This window comes from Schistocerca nitens, chromosome 1 (assembly GCF_023898315.1).
Source record: "Schistocerca nitens isolate TAMUIC-IGC-003100 chromosome 1, iqSchNite1.1, whole genome shotgun sequence".
NCBI classification, from domain to species: Eukaryota; Metazoa; Arthropoda; class Insecta; order Orthoptera; family Acrididae; genus Schistocerca; species Schistocerca nitens.
Window position 1 is genome coordinate 571,321,604 of NC_064614.1, and position 13,186 is coordinate 571,334,789.

Genomic DNA, 13,186 nt, shown 5'->3' on the forward strand with positions numbered 1-13,186 from the left:
GTGAAAAAATTTTCCCTGTGTTCTATTTATTTTTCAGAAAGTGAAAATTGATTTAAGACATTATTTCAATAAAAAATTTAATGCAATGGTTTATTTAAAAGAAAAAGAAATGAATGTGGTTTGGGAAAGAAACAAACGTCTCCGGTACATATTGTCTGAGTTGAATAATAAAGAAAAGATAATAATTGATCCTGCATGGACACCTAAAGAGAAACCTGAAACAATTATCACTGTAGAAGACAATGAGGTAACATTAACTACACAATTTCACATATTGGTTTGATATACTGTTGCAGATTGGGAAGTAGAATAGATGAATAATAGAAGAGAAATATTTATTCTTGTGAAATGAAATGGAATATAGCAATTTCATCGGTGTTGTACGAATCACTTTTGTATATTTATATTGTGAGACTCTTATTTTTGTCTTAATCAACATGTTTATAGGGATAAAAAAGGAAAAAGTGTTTTTATGTACTGTAGAGAATTAATACTACTACCAGAGTGCAGCAGAGTGTATAATGTAAAACTCTCTGATATGGTAGGATAACATTAGCATAAGTGAGCCAGTTTTTAATGTTTTCCTTCAACACATCATTGTGCTGAGCACTCAGTAATAATTGTATTAAAGAATTATTAAAGGCCTAATCTATATATTAACAGTAGCAGAGGACAAACTGTAAGATAGTTGTAAGTGGTCTACTTAACCCCCTGCAAATGGTTGAATTAGCTGTGCTATGGAGTCAGCTGTTCCATTGTCATTAAGTATTTTACTTTATCAAAAACACAATATATATCAAAGAAGTAAATGACCATGTGGGACAGAGTACGCCCCATGCAAATGACAAATTAAAAATAAATCAGAACTGCTTATAAAACACTACGAAATATCTACATATACATACATACATGGCAGAGGTTACTTAAAGCATTATCACATGTTATGATTTCTTCCCATTCCAACCATAATGAGCCCAGGATCAGTGACTAAGTAAATGCTTTTGCACCTGGTGCCATTACTCTGTTTTTGTCTCCATGGTCCGTATGGGAGCAATAAATGAGAAGCAGAAGAAATGCCCTGGATTATTCACATAATACTGATTCTTAACGCATTGTAAGTATGATTTCACAAATTTGTGTCTGTTTCAAGACGACGATGATGATGAGTTGATAATGTGGGTGTCCTACAGCAGGGTCTTTTGTGCCCATACTAAAATTTCATGAGACAACTGTTGTTAAAGGGCACAAAATTATTAAAATACTAACTATAAGTAGTCTTTGGTCTTTAAATATGTCTGCTTGTGAGATGTCTGCTTGTGTGTGTATATGTGTGGATGGATATGTGTGTGTGTGCGAGTGTATACCCGTCCTTTTTTCCCCCTAAGGTAAGTCTTTCCGCTCCCGGGATTGGAATGACTCCTTACCCTCTCCCTTAAACCCCACATCCTTTCGTCTTTCCCTCTCCTTCCCTCTTTCCTGATGAGGCAACAGTTTGTTGCGAAAGCTTGAATTTTGTGTGTGTGTGTTTGTGTTTGTTGGTGTGTCTATCGACCTGCCAGCGCTTTCGTTCGGTAAGTCACATCATCTTTGTTTTTAGATATAACTATAAGGAAAAACATAAATAATGCCCTGAGAACAGCCTGCAGGGATATGGAAAAATTGTGTTATACTATCTCCCCCCCACAGGCCTCCCATCTCGCAGTAAAAACCAAGGAAATGGGGTTGCTAGTGATTTTGATGTGGATTTATTGAAAAGCTCTGTCAGTGAACAACTACTGCTATCAGTAACACTGTCATTCAGTTTAATCCCTACTGTGAACTTTGCAACTAGGGTATTAAAATGCTCTGAGACTGCTGTTGATAATATCTTTGTCTACAAATCTTGGGGGAAAAGTCATATCACAAAACCAATAGTAAATGGGCTATCTGATCATGTAATGCACCATCTTATGTTAAATGGTGAAAACTGACAGGATATAAAATCTATTAAATCTGATTACAGAAGGGTAATAAATAAGTCAAACATTCAGACATTTCAGATGTTGCTCAAAGACATGAAATGGATAGAGGTTTACTATACTGCCAAAGTGTGGCAGCCATGCTGCAAACATGCATGAGTGGACCAGAGCACTAATGACTGGCTATAGTTAGCTGTGTCAGATATTCATCAGCTTGCATACCTGCTGATAGGCAAAATTGTGGCACCATGTGGCATGCATGGATGCAGGTCAGCAGGAAAATCAAAGCACTGCAAACTGTGCCACTGTACAGTACAGATGCATTTTTTGAGGGTCTATAATTTCAATCTGTGGACCATGTGGGTTGAGCTTAATGCAAGCTCACCACAGACACTTAATGGAAGTTTGTTTGGTGCTCTTCATTTGTTTCTGCCTTCACTATGTTGGAGTCATAAAACACATGGTGCGTCTGCAATCGTGAGAAAAAATTACATTTAATTCAAGACATGCATCCATTGTTCTCCTATGCTCATGCAAACAGACAGTGCACTCGTCACCAAGGAGTGTACACTCTCCAGGATCGACATTTTAGGAACTGTTATGCAAACACAGTTATCATGATTGCTGGTTAATGGACATTGCAATCTGATTTCATTTTTGTCACAGGTTCATTTAGTCATTTAGCAGAATAAATACATTTTTGGCAAGTGTACTTATCAAGTCCCATTACCACATCATCACCATAGCCTACATCCTGAACAAAGTGCATGGGTGCAACAGTAAAGTTGGTTTGCTGCATGACTGTCATGTAAGCGGCAATACCTGCATGTTCCTGCTTCAGAAGCATTTATTAATAATGCTACTTCCTCATTTGAAAGTTGTTTTCACTTAAAGGTAACTCAAATTAAATGGAAGTCTAGAAATAAACCATGGATTACACAAGGATTAAAAGTAGGATTAAAGGTATCATGTGGGACAAAATGGAAACTGTGTGTATTATCTAGGAACAGTTTTGATGTTAGTGTAGTAATGCATTACAAAAAATGCTGCAAAATATTGAAGCAGGTAATCCAGAAATCTAAGCAGCTTTATTATGAGAAAAAGATAATTACATCAGGCACAAAATAAAAACTGTATGTGATGTAGTGAAGACAGAGACAGGTGGGGTGAGAACAGAAGATGAACAAATAGCTCTAAAAATATGTGAGACATAGGCAACAAGTGCATGTAGGTAACAAGTACCTTGCTTCTGTTACTGACAGCTTGGGTTTATCAGGTTCAGTAAACAGTGCAACGGGATATCTGAGCCCAGTCTCTCCAAAAAACTTCAGTTCTCTTACTTTTGTACAGCTTGAACAACATAAAAATAATTATGCACTGTTCTTTTACTCTTTTCCCCGCAAACAAACTCATACATTTGCCACGACTGGGGCCATGGCTCTATTACACCTCCATGTCTTCCCTACTGCCTGTCAGAAAAACTAATCCAGCTTCTCCTCATGATGAGTGAGATGCTGAACCTAAAAAATATTTTAAATTATGAACCTCTAATGTGAAATCTGTATCACAGTTGCGTAACATTCAATTTTTATGAGGTATGCTTTGGCTCCCATTTTAAATAGATGTATTTCAGTTATCTCTTTTTATTTCCTTTAGCAAATTATTATAAAAATTCAATCCATGATAGGAAATGCTGTTCAGAGCTTTTTGTTTGATTTCCCTTGGTATATATGTGTCCAAACTAGCTCCTGTACCATGATTTTGTATAGAGCTATTAAAGGCACATCTTTTAATGTTTTTCCTGATGTGTGCAACAGATTGATAAATGAACTCAACTGGCACAGTGAGGATACCCAATTTTTAAAATATTTCCTTGCATTCTTTTTCTGTGGGTACAAAATTGCTTTAGTGTTTGGTGTATTTGACCCTAGCACATAATCCCACAGCAAAGAAATGACTGAACATAGCAACAGTATGTTAGCACAAGGCACTAGCTCATACACACTGATTTTAGGATTCTTAGGGCATTCATCACTAAAATTTGAGTTTGCTACAAATTGCTTCTGAACAATAAGTTCTTGTTTTTTACCAATGACTACTATCATGTTGTAAGCAGCAAAAAGAATTTTTTCTCTATCTCCTAAATAGTCTGAAAAGTCATTATTGCTGTATGCTGTTGAACACCAACATCATGTCTATGGCCAACAAATGAAATTTGGCATTGTCTGAAGTATGGGCTATCTCAGCTGTTTGCCCCCTACTTTACAAGTATAGATGGAATCACTCATTATATGTTTCTCTTATTGTGCCTAATAAATTTAGTTTGTAGAGTTATATCTTAGGATCATCAATGTCAAATACTTGAACATGCCTATAAATATGCCAGTTATACAGTCTTTCTGTCATGGCTTCTGTTACTGATTCTGTAAGCTCTGTTGTGGCAGATGTTGTACTTCTCCTACCTTGGAAGCCAAAATTTGCTTAAAAAGATTCTATTTATTCAGGTAACCCTTTAGTCTGTCTTTCATGATTGGTTGTATTATTTTTGAGAATGTTGAGAGTAGGGAAACTGATTTATGTTATTCAGTACTTTCTGCTTACCTTACTCTAGTAGGGGCACAGCTGTTAAGTAGTTTTGATATTGTGGAAAAATACCTCAGAGAAAATATGTATTTACTATGTGTGTTAATGGAGTTTGTATGCTGTCCATGCTTGTCTTCAGAACAGAGGTTGGCACCATGTCTATAGGCCTACTGACTTAGAATTATTATTATTATTTTTTCTGCTGCCTACATAATTCATTTTAAGTGTTACACTTGTCTGGGGAAATGTTGTTGCAGCTTCTCTGCAACACCTGGAAAATATCGTTTACTACATTTCCTAGTTCTCGTGCAATTCCTATTAACTTTATTGCTATATTTGATTTACAAGGCCTGTCAAAAAAGTATCCGACTTTTGGCCAGAAAAAATATTCCAAATACCTGACAGGGTTGGGACCCTAATCCCCTTCAAAGTAGGCCCCTTGTGCTTGCACAAACGTAGCCCACTTATCCTTCCACTGCCAGAAACACCTCTAGAAGTCTGTTTTTGGAATGGTGTTCAGCTCCATCTTCGTGTTCCGCATGATCTCTTCCCTACTCTCAAAATGGGATCCTTTCAGTGGGGTCTTCAATTTTGGAAACAACCAGAAGTCACAAAGAGCCTTGTCTAGAGAGTAGGGAGGTTGTCAAAAGGCTGTAATCCCATGTTTGGCCAAGAAATATTGGATCAAGTGGGATGAATGTGTGGGGGCATTGTTGTGATGCAGTTGACAGTTTTTTGCCATCCACATGTCTGGTCTTTTCTGCCGAACTGCATCACGGAGTTACCAGAGACCTTCTTGATAGCACTCCTTTGTCATGTTTGTCCTTCTGGTGCATATTTGTGATGCACTTTTCCATGAACATCAAAGAAGACAGTCAGCATCACCTTGATTTTGCTTCGCACCTGTCGCACTTTCTTCAGCCTTGGAGACTCCAGATGCTTACATTGCGATGACTGTATCTTTGTTTCTGGGTCATACCTGTATGCCCATGACTCATCTCCAGTTATCATGGTGTTCAGAAACCCAGGTTCAGCGTTGGTGGTGTCCAGAAGGTGCTGAGCAACATCAAAACGGAGGTCTTTTTGTTCTGGTGACAACTTGGACATGAATTTCGCAGCCACTTGGTGCATGTTCAAATCATCACACAAAATTGCATGTGCAGAATCTTTACTCACTCCAACCTCTTGGGCAATCTCCTGAATGGTCAAACAATGATCTGCCATCACCAAATTTTGCACCCTCTCAACAACAGCTGCACTCTGAGCAGTTTGGGACCTGCCAGATCACTGGTCACTCTCTGCTGATGTGCAGCCATTTTTGAATCACTTGAATCACTCCTTAATTTGTGTTACACCCATCACATCTTCTGCAAACACCTGTTGAATCTTATGAATTGTTTCACTTTCATTATCACCAAGCTTTTGACAAAATTTGATGCAGTATCTGTGCTCAACACGTTCAGTCTTTGTGAGAGAATCGGTAATCCGATGAACACATTGTGTAGCACCTCACTCAGCAACCAACAGGCAGCGACTGACGCACTGGAAGGCAGGGACAACATCCATGCATGTGCATGAATGTCTCTTCCTTTACTGTGTACAATGGTGCTGCACTATCGTCTCTGTTTTGACCGGGAAAATGAAAGGTCAGATACTTTTTAGACAGACCTCCTATATCTTATTGAACTCGCTTCTGCATTTCATATTTTTTGTTTTGTGCGTAGTCTACTATATTAATTTTATTTTTTATGGTGTATTTCAGTTTTTCATTAAATTATTCTTTTTAAACAGTTCACTGCAGTAATCTCATGTACGTCTTTGTGACTATAGTAATAATTTAGGAGATTTGGATCAGTACAGATCTGATAGAAGAGGGTAATAATGACACTACTGGCCATTAAAATTGCTACACCAAGAAAAAATGCAGATGAGAAATGGGTATTCATTGGACAAATATATTATACTAGAACTGACATGTGATTACATTTTCACGTAATTTGGGTGCATAGATCCTGAGAAATCAGTACCCAGAACAACCACCTCTGGCCATAATAATGGCCTTGATATGCCTGGGCATTGAGTCAAACAGAGCTTGGATGGCGTGTACAGGTACAGCTGCCCATTCAGCTTCAACACGATACCACAGTTCATCAAGAGTAGTGACTGGCTTATTGTGACGAGCCAGTTGCTCGGCCACCATTGACCAAACATTTTCAATTGGTGAGAGATCTGGAGAATGTGCTGGCCAGGGCAGCAGTCGAACATTTTCTGTATCCAGAAAGGCCCGTACAGGACCTGCAACATGCTGTCGTGCATCATCCTGCTGAAATGTAGGGTTTCGCAGAGATCGAATGAAGGGTAGAGCCATCTGAAATGTAATGTCTACTATTCAAAGTGCTGTCAATGCGAAAAAGAGGTGACCGAGACGTGTAACCAATGGCACCCCATACCATCACGCCGGGTGATATGCAAGTATGGAGATGACGAATACACGCTTCCAATGTGCATTCACCGTGATGTCACCAAACACGGATGCGACCATCGTGATGCTGTGAACAGAACCTGGATTCATCCAAAAAAAATGACGTTTTGACGTTTTGCCATTCGTGCACCCAGGTTCGTCGTTGGGTACACCATCGCAGACGCTCCTGTCTGTGATGCAGCATCAAGGGTAACCACAGTCATGGTCTCCAGGCTGATAGTCCATGCTGCTGCAAATGTCATTGAACTGTTCGTGCAAATGGTTGTTGTCTTGCAAATGTCCCCATCTGTTGACTCAGAGATCGACACGTGGCTGCACGATCTGTGACATCGATGTGGATAAGTTGCCTGTCATCTCGACTGCTAGTGATACGAGGCCATTGGGATCCAGTTCGGCATTCTGTATTACCCTCCTGAACCCACCGATTCCATATTATGCAAACAGTCATTGGATCTCGACCAACACGAGCAGCAATGTCACGATATGATAAACCACAATCGCAATAGGCTACAATCTGACTTTTATCAAAGTCGGAAACGTGATCGTATACTTTTCTCCTCCTTACATGAGGCATCACAACAACGTTTCACCAGGCAACGCCAGTCAACTGCTGTTTGTGTATGAGAAATTGGCTGGAAACTTTCCTCATGTCAGCAAGTTGTAGGTGTCGCCACCGGCGCCAACCTCGTGTGAATGCTCTGAAAAGCTAATCATTTGCATATCACAGCATCTTCTTCCTGTCAGTTAAATTTCGTGTCTGTAGCACATCATCATCTTGGTGTAGCAATTTTAATGGCCAGTAGTGTATATTAATAAGTAAATAATTTTAAAAAAATACTACTAAAATATCGAAAAAATTTAAAAACGTGGGGATGTGGATATTTTTGCAGTAATTCTTTATTTACTTATTGATTTAGCCTGTTACTTTTCATGTCTTTATATTCTTGTTTCACTATATCTCTCTTTGTTTTTCCTCATCTACTTTCTGCTTATCTGCTAGTTCTTAATCACACTACCACTTCCATTTTTAATTTCTTTCTTCCCCTAACAGTTTCAAAAGGTAGGATAGTTTTTACTTTTGCACATGTATATCACAGTACCTTCAATTTTGCCTGCTAAAGAGACCACACATTCTGTCTGCTTGTAATTTTATAGTTTTTTCGAGTGAATTTTTCTTTAGATACATACTTAAATTAATTTCATAACCTATGTTTGCAGACTCTCTCTCTCTCTCTCTCTCGTCTCTCTTTCTCTACGAATAATTGTACATAACAGACACTTACCTCTATAACAGAAAGAACACATGTTTCTTTACAGTCCTGAGGCAATTATTGTCATTAACAGAAAATTGTATTTACAAAATTTGTGTAAAATTATAGCAGATAAACAAGTAGAAACTTCTAATGTAATGTGAGTTTTTCTGTAACATTCATGATAAAAAGAAATATTTATTTACAGGTGAAAGCAAAACCATATATTTCACCTAGTGAGCAAGAGATACTGGACAAACTTGCTGCTGAAGAAGAAGCACGGCGTTTAGCTGAATTGGCAGATGACTTTCGTGAGAGGGCTTTGGTGGATATGATGGATGGTGTGCTTGAACTACTATGGGAGCACATAATCAAACGTGACATTCCAAAGCCAGCATGTATGGTAACAAGTCAATTATTGTGATGATTTATACAATTTGCACACCTACTTTAACCATTGCCTACGACTCATAAGAAAGTCTAAGTCTAAAAATTGTTTGAAGACAGATGGTAACAGAGTTGTGTTCCATGTATCTATTCCGTTGAATTGATAATGATCAGTATTTTTCAAACAAATTTAAAAAATATGTGTGAGACATCTACATCTTGGATGCTTTTCATACCATAGTGTAGTATGTATACTACAGAAAATCAGTTTAGTTAGTGTGCATTACCAGTTTTTAATTATGATACTAAGATGTGGAGTCTCATTATGAAAACCATTCAAAAACTGAGGAATGAACAGTGAGCTATTCCTAGGTGTATTATGAGAATTACTAGACTAGATGAGAATACAAACAGATATATCAGGAATATCCAAGATGATGAATCACTGTTGTGCCAGACTTTTTGCTAGATTCCAAGAGAAGAGAAAAGAAAAGAAAAGACCAACAACATAGTAAAAGATGTTCATTACATGAGCTATATGTTATTTCAATGACTCTTTTATCAAAATGATGTGGAATGACTCAGATTGCAGGATATGTATATCAGTACATTTATAGTTGTAACATTAATCAACACGTGAAAATTAAAATTTTCCTTGTGAATTAAATGTTAGAAGAGATTTTGGGATTACAGCCAGCTGTCACTAACTTCACTCAATGATACTTCAATTGGACACCTGTCAGTCATCTTCAGATGAGGCATTGAGGACTGATGAAGACGTTCTCAACTCCATCTTATATAGCACCCTGATAGTATTGCCAAGCCACCGTTGGTGCTCCCCACAATTTATGGAGTATTCTGGCATCTTCATCAGGAGTATATCTCAGAGATAACAGGATTCCATGGCTTATTCAGCTGATAGCCACTGTCACAGTTCATTAAATATGCAGCACCACATAATTTAATGGATTTTTTATTTGGAGTCCCAAAAACATTTTGCTGTGGCCAAAATGAATGTTTCAGCATACTCCATTGAATGTCCATTGGAGATACAATGTTCTGCAACTGCAGACTTGCTGGGTCGCAGAAGGCAACTGCAACATTGATGTTCTGTGCAACATTCTTCCACTGTGCCTGTTGTTTTCCCTATATAGGCCATACCCCACTGGTGAGCTATTTTGTAAATTCCCACCCTCTGCAATAACAAATTATCCTTCTCTGACCCAGCAGCTCTGAAATTTTAGATGGATTCTTGGTATCGTAAGGATTCTTGCTATTTTCAACGAAATATATCCAACAAAGGAAAGGAAAGCTAGGAACTTTGCTGGCATGTTCTCCTCTTTATCTGCCTTCCGGTTCTTGGTTTTAGCTGAGAATGTCCTGTTAATTTCCTGGGTTGAGTATCCAGTGTCTCTGAACACTGTCCTTAAATGTGCAAGCTCTTTAGGTAAACTATATGCATCTGACACTGTAAGAATCCTGTGTACAAGGATTTAAGCATACTCATGGTTTGGGATGGGTGATGACAACTTGAAGAGTGCAAGTACAAATCAGTGTGAGTGGGCTTATGGTAAACAGCAACTCCAAAAGACTCTTCCGTCTAACCAAAACATCCACGAATGCGAGACAATCACCTTTCTCTAATTCCATAGTAAATTGAATGTCCACATGAATGGAGTTCTCTTCTCCACGGTACCTGCTGATTCAAGTGCTTTTCCCTCAAAATCCTTCATAAAAAACTTATCCACCAGGGGGCACAATTGTCTACCCATAGCAAAGCTGTCAATCTGTTCAAAATATTCCCGGTTAAACATACAATAGCCTGAGGAAAGAGTGTGTCAAAACAAACCAGTGGTGTCCAACTGAAACTGTTTACCAATTAATGCTAGGAAATCAGTAAGAGGTGCCATTGTTAAAAGAGATTCTACATCAAAACTCACTAAAAGCTGTGAACAACTTAGGTGAATAGCCCTGTCTGTGGATAAAATCAGCACAGTTCCATATACAATGTGAATGTTTGCAAACCAGTGGTCTCAGCAAGAAAATAAGATTTTTGGCTGAATCATATGTAGTTTCATCAATGTTACTCACTACAAGCTGTAAAGGAAGACCTCGTTTGTGTACCTTAGGGAGACTGTACAGTCTTGGTGGTATGTTTCCATGTGGTCTTGACCACTTGACTGTCTCTGGAGGTAATGAGGAAGAATTTAAGAGTGAACATGTCTTTCATTGCACACATGCAGTAGGGTCATGATAAATCTTCCTGTACGTAGTATCCCTAAGTAGGCCATACATCTTCTCCAAACACAAACTATGGGGTAACAGAACAGTTGATTTACTTTTATCAGCCTTCACGACCAGTATGTCCGGATATACTTGGAGATTTCGTAGTGCAGCTCTTTCTTCAGAGGTTTATTACTGCATTGAAGGGGTAGCTAGAAAGAGACCATGACAAGTTCTGCAGAATCTTTAGGAAGGCACCACACAGCTTCTTCAACACCACTAATGAAACTTATCAGAGGTACTGCACTTGGTGTAGGTGAAAAATTGATTTCTTGTGTTGCGTATCATCCAAATTCTTTTCCAGGATGTTATCTATGGAACAATGTGCAGACATTCCCTGTGGTGATGGCTGTTGTGTCCCCAAATGATTAAATTTTGACATTTGTCCAGTACTTGGATGCTTATATATCCAATAAAACTTGGCTGAAGTCACTGCATCAGCTGAGTCCCATGATACAGGAGAAAGATGTACAGCAATCTTTAGATGTTGATGGAACAGTTCTTCTGAAGTGGCATGCAACCTTCATCTCGTATAACAAATTCACCTCCTTAACAATAGCATGACTGGCCTCTTCCATTGTCTTCCATGCAGTGGGTGTCTTAGTAAAATGTGTCACTGTGGCAGATTTTGGTATTATACCATGGTCCCAAGATCTTATTAAGAAATGTCAAGAACTGAAAAGGTTTGCTCTCTTACCATGAAGCTTGTCAAAACGTCTTGCATATGAGGCCATCTTCTCCCTGTAAAGGCATCTGATGTGAAATTTCAAATTTTCCTAGTGAATCAAATGTTCAAAAAGATTTTATGATTGCAGCTGTTCATTGTAAATTTCATTTTAAGGTATTTCAACTGGAGACCTGGTAGATACCTTCGAGTGAGCCATCAAAGATTGACAGAGATGTTCTCCACTTTGACTTACATAGCGCGTGACAGTATTGCCATGCAAGCATCAGAATCATGGTGACAGAAGAACAACATTGCCTGGTTGCAGCACCCACACTGTTGGAAATGCAAGGTCAGCTGTCTTCACCGTTGCCGCTCTCCACAGTTTTCAGAGTATTCTGTCATCTTCGTCAGGAGTAGATCTCAGAGATGATGGGATTCCATGTGTTACCAAGCTGGTAGCCACTTTCACAGTTCATTAAATTTGCCCCTGACGCAAAATTCAGTGGATATTTTTCTATGGAGTCCCAAAAACATGTTGCTGTGGCCAAAATTAATGTTTTGGTATACTCATTGAATGTAGATTGGAGATACAATGTTCCGCAACTGCAGACTTGCTGGGTTGCATAAGGTGAGTGCAACATGTATGTTCTGTACAACATTCTTCCACTGTGTGCATTATTTGCCCTATATAGGTCATACACCGTTGGCAAAGTGTTTTGTAAATTCCCACCCTCTGCAGTAACAAATTATCCTTTATTGACCCCAGCAGGTCCGAAATCTTAGATGGTGGGAAGAAAATTATTGTCACCCTAAAATTCCTAATGATTCTTACTATTTTTAACGAAATATTTCCAACAAAGGAAGGGAAAGCTAAGGATTTTGCTGGCACGTTCTCCTCATTATCTGCCCCCCAGTTCTAATTTCCTGGTTTGAGTATCCATTATGTCTGAACACTGTCCTTAAATGTGCAAGCTCTTTAGGTAAACTATCTGCATCTGACACTGTATACATCCTGTGTACAAGGTTTTTAGCACACTCATGGCTTGGAATGGGTGATGGCAACATGAAGAGTGCAAGTACAAATCAGTGTGAGTGGGCTTATGGTAAACAGCAACTCCAAGAGAACCGTCACTCTTTTGTCTATCCAAAACATCCAGGAATGGGAAACAATCACTTGTCTCTAATTCCATAGTAAATTCAATGTTCTCATGAATGGAGTTCTCCACGGGACCACACTACAAAAGTATCATCCACGTACCTCCAAAAAACGGTTGCTTTAAGAACTGCTGATTCAAGTGCTTTTTCTTCAAAATCCTTCATTAAAAATATTTGCCACCAGGGGACACAAGAGGCTAACCATGGCAACGCCATCAATCTGTTCAAAATATTCCTGGTTAAACATGAAATAGCCTTAGGAAAGAGTATGTCTAAATGAACTAGTGATGTCCAATTCAAACTGTTTACCAATGAATGCTAGGAAATCAGCAAGAGTTACCATTGTAAATAGAGATTCTACATCAAAACTCACTAAAAGATATGAACAACGTAGGTGTATAGCACTGTCTGTGGATAAAAT

At 38.6% G+C, this 13,186-nt stretch overlaps 1 protein-coding gene across 1 annotated transcript in view; it reads left to right on the forward strand.

Annotated features, from left to right (window-relative positions):
• LOC126260577 (cilia- and flagella-associated protein 43) overlaps positions 1 to 13,186 on the forward strand; it is a 299,972-nt gene that overhangs the window by 69,136 nt on the left and 217,650 nt on the right. The window contains exons 8-9 of the mRNA XM_049957946.1: positions 38 to 247; positions 8,482 to 8,676. Coding sequence (XP_049813903.1) covers positions 38 to 247; positions 8,482 to 8,676 — 405 coding nt within the window. The remainder of the gene's footprint in view (positions 1 to 37; positions 248 to 8,481; positions 8,677 to 13,186) is intronic.